The sequence below is a fragment of the Notamacropus eugenii genome, chromosome 2 (genome assembly GCF_028372415.1).
Source record: "Notamacropus eugenii isolate mMacEug1 chromosome 2, mMacEug1.pri_v2, whole genome shotgun sequence".
NCBI lineage: Eukaryota > Metazoa > Chordata > Mammalia > Diprotodontia > Macropodidae > Notamacropus > Notamacropus eugenii.
Window position 1 is genome coordinate 41,908,107 of NC_092873.1, and position 16,759 is coordinate 41,924,865.

The 16,759-nt window shown below is 43.4% G+C and overlaps 1 protein-coding gene across 13 annotated transcripts in view; it reads left to right on the plus strand.

The window, feature by feature from the left end:
• The window catches only part of SPECC1 (sperm antigen with calponin homology and coiled-coil domains 1), a 337,039-nt gene that overhangs the window by 220,787 nt on the left and 99,493 nt on the right, over positions 1–16,759 (plus strand). For all 13 annotated transcript variants that reach the window (XM_072640012.1, XM_072640017.1, XM_072640015.1 and 10 more), the window contains 3 exons: positions 774–919; positions 1,854–1,954; positions 12,698–12,779. In XM_072640012.1, coding sequence (XP_072496113.1) covers positions 774–919; positions 1,854–1,954; positions 12,698–12,779 — 329 coding nt within the window. The remainder of the gene's footprint in view (positions 1–773; positions 920–1,853; positions 1,955–12,697; positions 12,780–16,759) is intronic.

Genomic DNA, 16,759 nt, shown 5'->3' on the forward strand with positions numbered 1-16,759 from the left:
AGGGCAGTTATTCAAGTGACAGTAAAGACCAGCAAATTAAATTGCTAAAGCTTGGGAGCTGTTAGAATCAGTTGAGCCAAGATTATTAGTACGTCATTCACATTTTAAGCCTCCACAGTGTTTATCAACATAAACAAGCAGGATAAGAGCCCTTTGGGCTCTTAGTCCACGCCAAGCTAGCCCCTTGCCTCAACATGGCACAGTGGAAGGCACCAGACTAGGACTCTAGAGTCTAGCCCTGGGTCTGCCACTGACTTAGCTGTGTGACCTTAAGCAAGCTACTTCGCTTCAGTTACCTCCTCTGAAAAATTAGGCCGGACAAGACAATTCCCAAGGTCTCTCCCCAGCTCTGACATTCCATGACTCTGTAATGCTGACCGATGCAAAGTTGGCGCTAAGGTACCAGGAAGCTTGCAACAAGGCAGGAAACCAGTCCTCACCTGGAGACCTAGAGCATCCTCCCAGAGGCTTGTTTAGTCTAGCACTATTGTGGTGGACACAGCTGGCTTGATCTATACATAGAATCGCTATTTTGGGCCCGGCCCAAGGAATTTCTCAAGAGAATGCTATCTTATTTATAAGTAGATAATAGGCCCCCAAAATAATTTCCTAATGCAGTGGGTCCAACTGGCAAAGAGAAGGAATGACTTGAAATCTCACCCCACCCCCAGTTCTGCCTGTTTTCTCATTTTTATTTCTTTGTCTCTTTCAGAAACTTCCATATCCTGCCCCGGGCCTCTCCTTACTTATCTTGTTCTGCCTTTCACACACAGGCCTGTAAATGAAGAGCCAGACTCCCCAGAAATGGATGGTCCCAGCCGGTGGCAAGGGGTCTGTGTGAGCAGAGCTTCCCCGACACCGTCAGAGTCAGCAGCTACTGTTAAGTCACTGATCAAATCATTTGACTTGGGATGCTCAGGTACGGAATCCTGGGCTATCGTCCACCTTGCTTCACCATTCCCTCTCTCCTCTGTCCACATGCAAACCAAATATGTCCATTGTGTGATAAACATGGAAGAGGGACAAATTCTTACATTTGTTGCCTGGTTATCGCCACCAAAAGACGAATCTGAATCATGTGGAGTGTCAGTCTAGAGACATCAGGATGGATTGCTTGCCCAGACTCGGGCGTGGAGCCTTCCACTGGGGTGGAAATGAGTCTTGGCTTTGCCCTTCATTGGCGATGTGACCTTATTCGAGTGTTCACTTCATCTCTTGAACCTGTTTCCTCTATAATATGAGGATGTTGAATGAGATAATCTTCAAGGCCCCTTCCAGCTTGGAAAAATCTGATTTTCTTACTGTATTCAGATCCTGCAAGTAAAAAGAAGACTAGACTGAAATGGTTTAGGTCAAAACTACTCCCTACTTTTAGTTTCTCTCCTGGTAGGTCTAGCTTTTTTTCTCTGCTTGGAGCCCCTTCCCCAGACTAAAGCAAACTCAGTCACCTTCCTCCACCACCCCATCTCTGACCAAGATGGGAAATGGGAAGAGATAGTTTTACAAGTAATGTCTTAGGAAGCCTTCTGTGCTCCCCAAATTAATGCTTTAGATGTTGGCTCTCAACAAAGGTGTCAAAGTGATACCCCACCTTAGCAGGGAGGCAGTGAGTTGTGGGAGAAATAGAGCTAGCTCTGGAGTCAGAAGACCTGGGTTCAAATTCTGACTATGACCTTTACTACCAATGTGATCAGGGACTCAGTTTCTTCATATGCAAAATTAGGACCAAATGACCTCTGAGGTATCTTCCAACTCAAAATCTAGGGTCTATGCCGACCCAATTGAAGCACTAACTGTGACTTACTGACTGACCTAGCATAGCACATAAACCTCTTCCACTCTTTCTTTGGCAGGTGGCCCTGGGCAGAGCGTCTCTGTGCACAAGACCCCCCGGAGTCCCCTCAGTGGAATTCCAGTGAGGACAGCACCAGCAGCTGCCGTCTCCCCCATACAGGTAGGAGAAGGAGCCTCCCTAGAGCAGAAGGCGGGAGGGAGGGAGCCAAAATTACCTTCTGAGATAGGGTGCTGTCCTATTAAATTCACCCAGGCTACCAAAGGGCAGTGAAAACCGATCTGTTTGTTTTCCAAGGAACATCAGATGTCAGTATTCTAAGCTGGGGGAGGAAAAAAAATACATTTTTAATGAAACTGACATAAACCATTAAGTCAGTGTTGCCTTATCAAAGTCCCAAAGGGACAGTTGTGAACTTCTCAGGATCTTGTTGAGAATTTTTCTTTCTCACTGCCCAGAAAGAAAAGAAAGTTCCAAGACTATCCGATCATTTTTTTCTCAACATGCCATTTCTAAAGTAATCCCAGAATAAATAGCTAGCATTTCTGTAACATTTTAAAATTTTCAAAGCACTTAAACACGATTTCATTTTATCCTCATGACAACTCTGGGAGATAAGTACTATTATTTCCCATTTTACAGATGGGAAAACTGAGGGTGAGTTAAGTGACTTGCCCAGGATTACATAGCTAGAAGGAATTGAGGCTGAATTTGAACTCAGGTCTTCCTGCCTCCAGATCCCAGGAATGTGTATGTCTACTCATTGTTCCACCTGACTGCCTCCTTTAAATGGAGATTGCAGTATCGGGGGTAGAAATGGATGATGAAACTGAAAAATATTAGAAATGGATAGTGAAACTGACCTGTTAGAAATGGATAAGGAAATTGATAGATGTTGGAAATGGACTATGAAACTGACCTATATTCTAAATGGACAAAAACCCAAACATTAAAAAAAAGGTTGTCAGAGAAAGTGAGAATGTGTCTCCAAATTATGGACCATGAGAGTTCATAGGCAGAGCTGAATTTTTGCCTATTTATCTATAGGGCCCATTTGGTAGCCATACACCAAATAAACATTTTACCAACGATGGCACTAGCCTAAACAGGATTTTGTTTAGAAATGGATATTTCTGGGACCAATGCTAACTTAACTTAGAACTTGTACACTGGGCAATTTCCCTTTGTTTTCCATGGTATAATCTCCTTGAAAATCCAGGATTGTGCTTTTTCAGATACTCTTAACAATACTTAGCCCACTGACATATCTCTGGGGTTGAGACTAATGTTATTAGGCTGTATCATTAATGGCCTCTTGGAAATACTGTTGTTTTTTGATTTTAGGAAGTAAAACTTACTTAGCCTTGTCTGTCCTCTTGTAGATGCAGACACAAATTAAATAATTAGCCATGTTTTGGTGATTGTTTGTTTAAAAGCCTTGGACTGAGCAGGCTTTGTTTATCTTAAGTAATTTAAATGAACTCTTAAAACCCACTGGGAAGGGACTTTGCCTAATATCAATCTATCAGTCAGCAATTATTAAGTCCCTACTCTGTCCCAGGCCTGCCCATCTCCCGCTCCCATTACAAGGTGGGCCTTTGATTTCACTGGGATAAAGAATCCCTAACTGGCCACTCATCTATAACTTATACTCTTAGAAAAGGGTTTCATAACTTTTTTGTGGGTATATCCTGGACCCTTCTGGCAAGTCTGGTGAAGCCCATTGGCCACTTCTCAGAATAGAGTTTTTAAATCCATTAGCTAAAATACATAAGATTACTAAGGAAACCAAAGGTTAGTAAGGAGGTATTGTTTTTTCCCCATCCACACTCACCTCCTGAAATCTATACACAGATTCCTGGTGGTCCCTGAATGCCAAGTTAATAACCCTTATCTTAGAGAGTTGTTGAGGCACTGGGAGACAGCAGAGTGACTTGTCCATGGTCACAGGACTGCTAAGGATCTGAGGCAGCACTTGAACCCAGTTCAGTTCAATTCAGTAAATGTCTAAGGAGGTAGCCTGGTGGTTAGTGTTGGAGCCAGGGTAGCCTGCCTCTAATACCTAACCAGCTTAACAACCTGCCTCTAATACTTAACTCTAACACTTAACCAGTGTGAATCAATTCAGTTCCTCAACAGTAAAATGAGGGTTCTGGACTGGATGAATTCTAAAGTACTTTCTAGTTTTCAGTCTATAATCCTATGTGCCTGCCATGTGTCAGGCACTTGCCAAACAAAAATGGAACAGGCCTTCCCCTTCCCCCCCACCAAGGAGCTGCTTTTCTACTGGGGGAGATCAACATGTACTTGGAAAATTAAATTAAAAAATATACAAAGCCATTTCCAGGGATGAGGCAGAAGCAGCCAGGGGGGTCAGAAAAGACCCTATGTAAATAGGAGATGGCGCTTTGCAGGATGCCAGCAATTCTGAAAGGCAGAGGGCAGCTCGTGAAAAAGGAAACTGGCATGCCAGCCTGCACCTCTCAGAGGCAATACCCATCCACACTTTGTATAAGTTGCTATAAACAGCAGCAGTGATAAGAAGCCTCATTTATTTGTATTTCCACCTAGAAAAAAGTCATTTGACCTTTTCTTGGAAGGTGAGGCTTCCTGTGACTTGTGGGTTCTCCACAGGGCAGACAAGGACAGATGCAGATGTACACTTCCCTTAGTGACTTTCTCAAGAGCTGAAGCCTTTGAATTAAATTGATATAAAAGGACATTTCTTAGGTGACAGCGATGTCCTTTGTCCTCACCTGCAGTAAAACCTCAGGACAGTGGAGCTAATTCGTCTGGATGTCTTGAGATTATTTGGGGTAGCCAGATAGACAGACAGACGCAGGGCAGAGATAAAGCATTTTTAAGTGCTCTTTGAGTGCCATGCCCTGTGCTAAGGACTGGGGATTCAAAGAAAGACAAAAATAATTCTTGCCCTCAAGGAGCTTATATTTTAATAGAGAGAGAACAATAGATGAAGGGGGGCTGGCAAGAGCGCTGCTTAGTTTGGAAATAGAGTCTGGGAAATGATGTAGAGGCTTGCTTCTGGGCAATAGAAGGTAAAAGCTCACCTGTAGGCCCAGAGTCCAAGTTTGGGAATGGAGGTGGAAAAGGAGGGGAAATGGGAATGGTGGCCAGAGTGGAGCTAATTTGGAAATGGTGACAGGATAGAATGCTACGTCTAGTATCAGGGAGACCTGAATTTGGATCCTGACTCAGAAACTTAGCAACTGAGTGACTCAAAAACAAGTCACTTAAATGACTCTCAGCCTCAGTTTCCTCATCTGTAAAAATGGGTCTAATAATAATATCTAATAGGGATGTTGAGAAGAATCAAATGAGATGATATTCATAAAGCTCTTTGAAAAATCTTGATGCTAAAGCAATGCTAGTTAGCAGCGGCAGCAGGCAGTAGCTGGGTGATACAGTGGATAGAGCACAAAGCCTGGAGTCAGAAAGACCTAAGTTCAGATCCAGCCTCAGGCACTCATTAGCTGAATGACCCTGGGCAAATCATTTAACCTTGTTTGCCTCCATTTTCTCATCTGTAAAATGAGCCTCTTTGCCTCAGTTTTCTCAGCTGGAAAAGGAAATGACAAACCTCTCCAGTGTCTTTGCCAACAAAACCCCAGATGGAGTTATGAAGAGTTAGACATGACTGAAATATGACTGAACGGTAGCAAAAGTAGTAGTAGTGGTGGTGGTACTAGTAGTAGTAGTAGTAGTAGTAGTAGTAGTAGTAGTAGTAGTAGTAGTAGTAGTGCACTATTCCTGCCCTAGAACAGAGATAGTGAGATGATTTCAGGTTGAATCCAACTTGACTGCTTTTATGGCCACATGGCAAAGAAGTGATTGTCCACTGGTCCATCTGCAAGACTGGTCCATCTTTCTGTCTCTCCTTCAGTCCTGAGCTTCTCGGGGTGAGGGACCATTTGGTTTTTGCCCCTTTATTTCCAGTACTTAGTATCAAGTGTCTGGTATATAATAAATTCCTAATAGATGCTTATTGATTAATTCATTGCTCGATTGACAAAGAGACATGCTCTCTAGAGTCACAAGAAGATGGAATTTAGAAATAATGATGCCATCGGTTGGTTTCCACTTATTAAGCAACTGCCATGCACCAGGCTCCTGTGCTGGGGTTCTAAAGGCAAAATCAAATAGTCCCTGCCCCCATTCTACTGGAGGAGACCACATATATGTCAATTCCAAGAGACCCAGCTAGGGACAGAGTAGGGTCCAGGCATAAGGGGAGGGGAGGCAGCTGGGGCAAAGCTCACATTTCTGTGACCCTTTAAAATCTATCAATTACTTTGGAGCCTCAGCTCTGGGATGTACATATGTTATCTCCATTTTACAGATGGGGAAACTGAGGCTCAGAGACATGACTTGGCCCTGTTGATACAGTCAGAAATAGAATTTGAACCTAGGACTCCCAGTCCAGGGGACTGTATCTACTACCACACAATGCCTCTTAAATCTTAGTAGTCTCTGGATGCCAGTTTTACAATCCTTTATGGAAACTGAAATTCCAAAGGTACTACTAGCCTGAAGTTCAGATTCCTGTGGTTGTGAAGAAAGAAAAAAAATTGATAGTGGAAAAAAAAATATAATTTTTCAGAAATTCTCAATGTAATAGAAAAAATCTAGGTTCTCTTGTCCTAAGAACCATCTAGAAATGACTTCTTCCCAGAGGTCCTTAAAACCAGATCATTTTGGTCCTCTTCAAGAATGATGAACAAACCACAATTTGTGAGGAGTAGTAGTTGCCCTACTGGGGACCAAACTGGTCAGTTCCAGTTGGGCAGTACTGTCCCTTTCTTCCTTCCTTCCCTCCTTCCTTTCCTCCCTTCTTTTCTCCCATCCTCCATTCCTCCCTCCACATGGGGAATCATACACTTAACACGTGGGTTCTTTGCCCAAAGAAATATAAATTTCTTGAAATAGAGCTAGTTAAACCAGGCTTTAATAAAGCCCATTTGGATTCGAGTGCAGCTTCTTGACTATGTCTTAATCCTAAATCACTCTGGCTTTCTCTGATTGGCCAATAGTAAGTCCCAGACCAAGCCTCTGTTGGGTTATTGTTTAGATTTTGAGGGCTCATAGTGAGTATAAATAGCAATTGTTTTTGTTCTGGCTAGAAATCCTGAGGGTCTTTTCCTCTCAAATTGATCATTTTTTAAAAATATAGGCAAATGAGACTATCTTTTGCTTCATTTCTTATCCAACCTAAATCACTAAATGGGTGTTGCCTCAGACAAACTGAGACCTGGGAAAGACCTTACAAGGAATATAAATCTCTTGAAATATAGCTCTGGAAACCAGACATTGATAAAACCATTGGGGCTCAAATGGAGTTATTTGACTAAGCCTTAAACTCAGATCATTCTGGCTCTCACTGATTAGTCAATAATGGACCCCAACCCAAGCCTTATTTGGTCTTGTTTGGGTTTTGTTGGCTCCAAGTGAGTGTAAATCCTAGTTGCTTCTCTTCTGACCAGAAACCTGAAGGGTCTTCCCCTTTCAGATTGATTTTTTTTTTTTAGTAGGTAGAAGATGCCATTTTTTTTTTGCCACATTTCTTCCCTAGTCTTAATCGCTGAATGAGTGTTGCCTCAGACAAACTGAGATCTAGGAAAGACTTTTGCTTAAAAAGGCCATGGCCTCCCACTGCATTGTGGCCATCTCTAGTCATCCTGATGTATATCTTGCCACTGGACCCAGATGGCTCCAGAGGAGAAAGTGAGACTGATGACTTTGCCACAGCCCTTCCTCACTTATATCCAGTTCACTTACAAGTCAAAACATTGCCTTCCTGATGTCACTGGTCCTCTGAGAATGAAGAACAAAGAACAATATCTTAGCAGATAGCAATATCCTGCTCATGGGTCACTAGGACCCTGGAGGGGCTGACGACCTGCTATCTGTTCCTTCCTTAGTCTAGTGGTTGGGTAGGAAGTTCATAAACTCACAGAGATAGAAGGTATCTCTAGATCATCTCCTTCAACTCCCTCATTTTACGGATGATGAAAGTGTGTCCCAGAAAAGGGAAGTAATTTGCCTAGTGTCTTAGGTGGTATATGTCATAGACCTTCGACTCTAGAGCTAGTGCTCTCTGTTCATAGTACCCCCTGGCCAAGCGGATCCCAGGGAAGTATTTCAGGGTCATAGAAGATGGTATTCCTAATGTAGATTCAGGAAAGAAAATGAAAAAAGAATGAGAATAACCAGATGCCCAGGCCATGCAGAAGTCAGACTGGGCAGACAGCTCTGAGGGCTGGCAGAGAGCCTATAGACTGCCCGAGTACAGCACAGGGCGGAGAGATCTTGGCAAGCCAAAGCAAGTTGTGTTTAGCTGTGAGTCACTGTTCAGAAGGTGAGAGCATGCGGAAGGCGGAGAGGCCTTCAGTGAGTTATTTTTGACATTTGTTTTAACAATAGGAAAATTCTTCAAAAAGGAAGATGGAGAGGAAGTCATTGGAAGTCCAATACGTGGTTAGGCCTGAATTCTTTGTGTCTGACTTTTTCCTTTCTTTTAATTGAAAAAAATTTATTTATATCTTTTGTTTTCACATCATCATTATTTCCCATACTGTCCCCAACCTTACCCTTCTTCTCCAATAAACAATTTTATAAAGTTGGGGGTGGGGAGAGGAATTAGTTCCTCAAAACTGACCAACCCATCAACTGAGTCTGATGACATAGTCAACACTTCTCACCCGTAGTCTCTATATCTCTGCAAAGAAAGGAGAGAGGTGTGGTTAACTTTAAATGGGCTGATTGATTAGTTTCAAGCTGTGGGTGTCCCATAGGGTGTCCTGGGCCCTCTTCCCCTCTTCCTCCATAGTATTTTATTTAGTGATCTCATCAACTCACATTAATTCAATTATCATCTTTATGCAAATTATTTTCAAATCTACTTCTCTGGCACTGGTCTCTCTACCCATCTCTAGTCTCCCATCTCCAACTCCCTATTGGACCTCTTGAACTGGATGTCCTGCAAACATCTTAAACTCAACATGTCCAAAACATAACCCATTATCTTTCCCCCCCACATTCTCTCTCCTTTTAACTCCCCTGTTACTAGTGAGGGCACCACCATACCCATAGGCTTGCGTGGTAGGTGTTCTCCTCTGTCTCTTTCTCACCACCTCCAATCTGTTGCCAAAGCCTCTTCTCTCCTCTGACACTGCCCTTACCCCAGTGCTGACCTCCCTCACCTCATACCTGGATTGTTAACAACACCTTCTGGTGGGTCTGCCTGCCTCAAAGCTCTCCTCATCACAGTCCATCTACCCCTCAATCTTCCTAAAGTGTAAGTCCAGTCATTTCACACACACAACTCCTCCCCTCCTGATGAGTTACGACAGCCTGTTACTTCCAGGATCAAATATAAAATTCTGTGTTTGGCCTTCAAAACCCTCTATAACCTGATCCCTTGCCATTTTCCCAGCTTTCTTATACCTTAAAGCACCCTGTGGACTCTTCAATCCAACAGTCTTCTGGTCTCCATGTTGTTCCTTCCACACAACACTGCATCACTTGACTCTAGACATCATTTCTGGCTGTTCTGCATGCTGGGAAGTTCTCTTTCCTTGTCTCTCCCTCCTGACTCCTCTGGTTTTCTTCAGTTCCCAGTTAAAATCCCCTTTATTCTAAGGCCTTCCCTTGTATTCTCTAATTTATCCTGAATGTAATTTGTTTGTACACACTTCTTTGTGTGTCTTCTCCCCCATTAAGGTCCTTGAGGGTAGACTTTGTCTTTTGCCTTCTTTTCTATTCCCAGTGCCTAGCACAGAGTAGGCCCTTAATAAACACTGATTGACTGAATTTTCAAATGCTGTCCTCCTTACAATAGATTTTATATAGAACTTTAAGGTTTGCAAAGGCCTTTGCCTATGATCCGTCATTGGATCCTCACCCTGGCTATTATTATCATCCCCATTTTACAGATGAGGAAACTGAGGCAAATACAGGTTAAGTGACTTGCCCAGGGTCATACAACTAAGTGTCTGAACCAGAATTTGAACTCAGGTCTTCCTGACTCTAGGGCCAGCTCTCAATCCACTGCACACCCAGTTTCCTGTTTAGGCCCCTGGGACATGGTGCCTGTTCTTTCTCACCCTTTAGAAATAATTGATAATTTTGTTCATAGTTTTGGAAACGGCCTCATCACAGTCTGATTCTTCACGTCTCTCTACCTTGGCTTCTTCCTCTCTAGAAGAAGAGACCTCAATTCTCCTCATAAAAATAAACTTCTGCTACCCTGCAGACCCCACAGGGAAAGTGTTTCTGGAGAGAACATCCATAGATTACTTAAGAAATTCCTTGGGAATGAGATTCCTTTATATGGAGTCAGCATAGTTTAAAAACATTTTTCATTAATCTTGAGTAGCAGAACTGATTGCATTTGCAGCTGCATGAAAAAACCAAAACAAAACCCCCAAGTGCTCTGCTTCTGTTTGTTCTGGCCCTGCTGAAGATGAACAGGCCAGCACGGGGCAAACTAGCCAAGCACAGAATCTTCTGCAGCCTTCCCTTTCTGCTTTCTCTCACCCCTCAGTACCAACTCCTTGCTTTTCAGGACTTCTGGGCACTGCACTCCTCACTCTAAATTTCTTTTTAAAAGCTGGTATTCTTATTTACATCTGACAATTGAATAAACAATCTTTCATTGAAATTTGTTTATACTAAAGTACGACAGGCAACTGGGCTTCTTTAATAGCCTTTTTTCTTTTTCTTTTCTTTCCTTCCTTTCTATCCTTTTTCCTTTCTTCCTTCCTTCCTTCCTTCCTTCCTTCCTCCCTCCCTCCCTTTCTTCTTTCCTTCCTTCCTTCCTTCCTTCCTCCCTCCCTCCTTCCCTCCCTCCCTTCCTCCCTTCCTTCCTTCCTTCTTTCCTTTCAAAAAAAGCAGACAGACAGACTATTGCTAGACATTCTAGAATCAAGCTTTCTTTGAGACCAACAGTCAGTAATGAGGAGCCAGTAAAGTGCTGTCCTATCAGAGGTGTTAAACACTGAAAACTCCAGAGAGAACTAGATTCAATGTAATAGGAAAATATTTAGCAAAAGAAATAAAAATACAATGCAGCACAGATAATGTTAATCTGTGATTTTCTGAGTCAACATGCAGGGATCTGTTTCAGTTTGAGTTCAACGGGGCTGGCTTGGAGCACTGACGGCGACATAGGGAGGGCCCTCTGAAAAGCTGAACTGGGTTCACGTGGGGAAGGTTGACTACATGTTCCTTCCTCAGCCCTGTCTCCCAGAATCTCTCTTTTCCTTCAAGATCCAGCTTAAACACTGTCTTCCGCATGAAGCCTTTCCTCATCCCTCCAACTGCTAGTACCCTTCCTCCCAAACTGTCATTGATTTAGCTAGTTATTTGTAATTGGATTTATTTATATTATTTATCCTATCTGTATTTGCAGATGCCTTTATCTCCTTCCTATTTGTTGGAACAGGGAGAGAGTGTAGGTTGTTTCATTTTTGTCCTATCCCCTATCCTAGCACACAGTAGTCAGGCACATGTAATAGATATTTAATAAATGTTTGTTAGTTGTTCGGGGACGATACCAAGAATGTAAGCTAAAGGGGAGCATAGGAAAGGAGCCCATCTCTACTCCATCTCTTGTCCCACAAGAGAGGGTAAGCTCCTTGAAGTCAGGGATTATCTCTTTCTGTATATCTGTATTCCCAATGTCTGTCACAGACTAGGTACTTAATAAATGCTTTTTGGCTGGTTGATTAATAGTATTTTTTTACTATTTTTTCACATCTAGGATTTATTTTGAGCACCACATTGAAAAATAAGATGGGAGCCAAGGGCCTGGGGAATTGCTTGACTGAACCCACCCTGGCTCCTTGCCTTCACCTCACCCCCACCCTGGGCTGTAGTCCTATAGTTAGCTATAGCTGAAGAGGGAGCTCCTGTCACCTGGACCATATCCACCCAGGTCTAATCAAACACTAAACTCAATTCTCCCCATTGGAGAACCTTCCCTAGATCTACTCTTGGTGAGTTGGGAAAGAGACAGTTCAGAAATGGAAATGGAAACTCTTCCCTCTATCCTTTTTTTCTCCAAGCAAAGGTGAGAAGTCCAGGAATCATCTCAGGAGACTCAGTTGAATGAGTTGTCAGCGGTTAGCCCCAAAAGGGGATGACTTGGACAGGATCGTGGGTTTCGAGCATCCAAAGGACACACGTGGAAGAGGGATGAACCTTGTTCTGCTTGACAGAATGGGAAACAGAGTTACAGAGAGGCCACTTTAGACTCCATGAGAAGAAAAATGTCCTAATGATTAGACTTCTCCATAAATAGATGGAAGGCCTTTAAACAGACTGGATGACCAATAGAAAAAACAGTGTATTTGGGATAAAGGGCTTGGGATTTGGAATCTGAGAACAAGGATTTTAATTTCTATTCTGCTACTTATTGTCTCTGTGACCCTGGTCCATTCATTTTATCTCTGTGAGCCTCAGTTTCCTCATTTGTCAATAAAGCCAATGGTAGCTAAGGATCCTTCTAACAAATCCACGAATCCACCAGAATTTGAGAGTGCAAAGGCACATGAGCAGCCAGCCACTTCAGCCGATACAAGAGAGGAATCCTGAGGTTAACTTACCTGACAGGTGGTTAGGTAAGCCTCAGCTTGGAGACATCCAAGAAGAAGGAACCCATCACCTGAAAAGGGCAGCCCATTCCCCCGCTGGTGGGAGGTTTATGTTCACATCAAAGCTAAACTCTCCTCATTGCCTCTTCTACCTGGTTCTGCCCTTGAAAGAGATGCCACAGGGAGGATTCCTAGGTTGAGGCTGTGCTACCTGGGCTTCAAGATGCTGTGGGGACCCAGTGGCCTGCCACCTACCTTGAGCTAACCTGTTCTTTGTAATCCTCCCATTCTGCAGCGACATTCTACCTACAGCAGCATGAGGCAAGCCGGCAAGGGAATGGCTAAGCTCTCGGACCTGCCAGACCTCCCGCTCACAGGTGAGTCCTTTTCCTCATCATGAGACACCAGAAATGGAAGAAAAAGAAACAATCTTTACCCTCTTTCCCAGCCTCCTTTTTTCTGCATGGAACAGAGAGCTTAAAAGTGTTAGTACGGATATGCTTCAAGTCGCTTTGACCTTGAACTGTCCTTGGCCCTGACAGCTCATCAGGCTGCTGTCAGTGGACAGGGGCTGGTTTCCTTCTAACTTTCTTTCCACATTGTAAATGCAGCTAGGGAGAAAGACATGGCTTTGTTCTTTTTTTAAAAACCGGGTCTCTAGTGAATTATGTGAAAATGGATTGGATTCTCAAGAGAATGAGCGCAGCTATTTTAAGAGGGGGCCCTATCTGGATCTGAATTTCCATAACTTTCATAGTTTCTGAGAAATACATCTTTTTTTTATTTTAGACCTCCTTTGTTTGTTTGCTTTCTTTTCCTGTTCTCCCCCCCATTCTGCTCCTCTCCGCCCCCCAGTAGCATTCTATAGTCTTCCTTTAGGTTGACATTCCGATTAACAGACCCTGGAAACAGACTTTGAGTGGGCTCTCACTGGCCCACTCTTCTCTCACCCATTTATCCATACCTTCCCTTTTGTTTTCAATGCCGAGCTAGCTTAGCCTTTTAGAACTGAGAGAGAACCACCCATTGGAGCATAGGGTACCATCAAGGTGACTCAGAGCGTCTCATTTGGAAATATAAGAACTTTCTCAGTGTCATAAAGTAATGCTTATTTTGGTTCTTGAAGGATCTTTGATCTCCCTGATATGGGTATGCCCTCCCTTAATGCAGATGGAGACTTCTCTGAGTCTTAATAGACGAGTCTTTAAAAGTTGCCCTGGTCAAAGAATTTATCACTCTGTGGTCAAATGTAGCAAGGCTTCAGCATGCAGATGGGAAGGGTATCATGGGGCCCTTCCCTGACACCATGCCAGACTGGTGGGACCCTGCCAGAAGCTGCTCTCTGATGAGCCAGCCTTCAACCACCCAGGCTCAGCCTTACATCATGATGATGGTCAGGGTGGCAGTCCTTGAGTCTCTCTGGGATCTAGGATTCTTTCAGATTCCTTCACCAGTGAAACCCCTCTGCAACTTAGGCTCATAGGAGCTGAAAGAGACCTCAGAGGCCATCAGGTAAAACCCCGTTATTTTGTAGATAAGGAAAGCTGGCAAAGAGGATGTTAGGTTGAAACAGTGACTTGAGAGGCAGTCAAACATAGTGAACGGAGCTGTTCTTGGGAAGACCTGGGTTCCCATCTCACTTCTGACATGTTCTGAGTGACTCAGAACCCCAGGTGACTAAGACTTACCATTTGCTCAAAAGGTGTCCGGAACACCCTTCTTTCTCACCTCTGCCTCTTAGAAACCTGTCTTCTTTCATGGTTCACTCCCTTGATGAACCCTTTCCTGGTTCTCCCCTGTAGTTGGTAATTTCTTCCCCTTCAAATCACCTTGTATTTACTTAATTCTTTTGTGTCCTCCCAATGGAATAGAAGAGCAGGGACTGTTTGCATTTTTCCCTTTTTTTTCTCCCAGTGCCCAGCATAGTGCTTTGCACACACTAGGTACTTGGTAACTGTTTGTTGGATTTAATTAGACCAAACTAAAGTGGAGTATGGGAGAGCAGAAAAGGAGTTCATAGAGGCTGCCAAGTTTAAGTGCTTTTGGGGTCCAGCAGATAGGTCAGTGACAGTGACACGAACATTTCCCAGGCTTCTTTCCTTTGTATTCTCCCAGAAGATGTACTGGAACTTTTTTTTCTTTTCTCAAAAAAAGAAAAAAAAAAAAGAGGAACAAATCACAGGCTATGAGAAGTTCTTAACTGAAGCTGTGCCTATGGATTAGGTTGAGGGAAATATTCCCTTCTCAACACCAACTCAGAGGATTTTCACCCTGCCATCTTAATTAATATGTGTTAATGACTCCCCCTCTACTAGAATCCTCCAGTGCTTCCTCATGATGTAGAGATGACCCCTACCAAAGTCTATACCAGTGGGCATGCGCCAAGCAGAAAAGCCTGTTGACCAGCTATATGGGTGTTGTCTAAGGAGAGGCTCACCACCAGTTTGGATACAGGGTCGTGAATTTTTCAGCCCTGACATCTCTCCAAGGCCATCTACAAAATCTTGTTTTCTCTGTTGGTGGCAGGGACAACCTTGCCCACTGGTAAAATTTTGGAAATGAGAACTAGGAACCAGGGACCCCACAGCCACTTTTGAAGGCCCCATTTAAGAATGGGGAGAGGCTGGTCATTAGAAGCTACATCTATGGAGAAAATGCCCCTGACCAATGACATCGCAGATGGTTGGTGTGTCCCTATATCTCAGATACCCTTCATCCTTTTTTCTGTGGTCTGAGTGTTTGTTTCCTCTTCACTCAAGGAGGATGACTTCACTTTCTTGATGGCCAGTCTATCATGGAGGGAAGCCATTATCCTAATTGCTCAGATGAATGGAGGGGTGGAGGCCACAGGGGGCCATTGCCATTGAGTAAACAACCCGTGGTGTTTCCTCTCCCTCCCAGAGCCCTCTGCATCTGTAGATCCCTGTTTACTCTGACCGACAAGGGCCCAGCCTTGAAGGATGCTTGCTTATTGGACACTGAGGTCAAGAGCATCAGGGTCTTGGACTCAGGGACTGCCACATGATTTTCCGTGACCCCCACTTTGTCTTTGCTCTTTATGAACTGGTTATTCCACCTTTGTTTTTGCCAAAATAAGTGTTGCAGGGCATCTTATGTTATGTCCTTTTCTGTGACAGATTCAAGGGAGGGTCTTGCTTTCAGATGCCCAAGAGAAGCAGAGTGGACTGGAGGACAGATAGGAGGCAAACTTGAATGCTAGGCCTTGCCTCACCACCAACTAATTCTGGGATATTGAGAGACGTCATTTCCCCTCTTTGGCTCTCAGTTGTCTTCTATTATAAACTTCAGAGGTTTGAGCTGAGTGATCCCTAGGGTCACTTCCAGCTTGGAAATTTCATGATTCTTTCAAAAATTTTTATTTCATTCTCTCTTTCACTGCCTTCTTTTCTAGGGCAGGGTAGAGCAGTGGAAATCTAGAGCCCTAGATTTGAAGTCAGTGGTCCTGGGTTCAAGTCCTAGTTCTGTTATTTACCATTTGGTCTTGGGCAAATCATTTCATCTGACTGGGCCTTAGATTCATTAGAATTTTTTTTTGAGGCAATCAGGGTTAAGTGACTTGTGGTCACACATAAGTGTCTAGGGTCACATTTGAACTCAGGCCATCTTGTCTCAGGGACCGGAGCTCTTTGGGTCACTTAACTGCCCCTTAGGTTCTTTATTTATAACATAAAGGGAATTGGATTCAATGATCCAAATTCCCTTTGGATTCTAAATCTATGATCTTGTAAAGTACCAATAATAATAAGTATTACTGTAATATCATTAATATAATTATCAATATTATAATGTAACATTGTTAATATTATTCTAATATTGTCAATAATAAATAACAGTTATCTCAAGGTATAGGACTTTAAAGGTTGCAGAGTGATTCTTTTATGTGATCTCATCTGATCCTCGTTGCAATCCTGTTAGGTCGTTGTGTGGCCTGTCTGACTCTTCGTGACCCCCATATGGGGTTTTCTTTGCAAAGATACTGGTGTGGTTTGCCATTTCCTTCTCCAGTTCATTTTACAGGTGAGGAACTGAGGCAAACAGGATAAAGTGACTTGCCCAGGGTCACCCAGCGAGTAAGTGTCTGAGGCCAGATTTGAAGTCAGGAAGAGGAGTCTTCCTACTTCCAGGTGTGGCACTCTATCCACTACACTATCTATCTGCCTCTAGATGATAATAGTATCCCTATTTTATAGATAAGGAAGCTGAGGCAAATAGAGGCTAAGTGACTTGCCCAGAGTCATACAGCTAGTAAGTGTGTGAGGCCAGGTTTGAACTTAAGACTTCCCGACTCCCAAATTCAGCATTGTCTACTGTACCACCTAGCTGCCTCCTACAATGT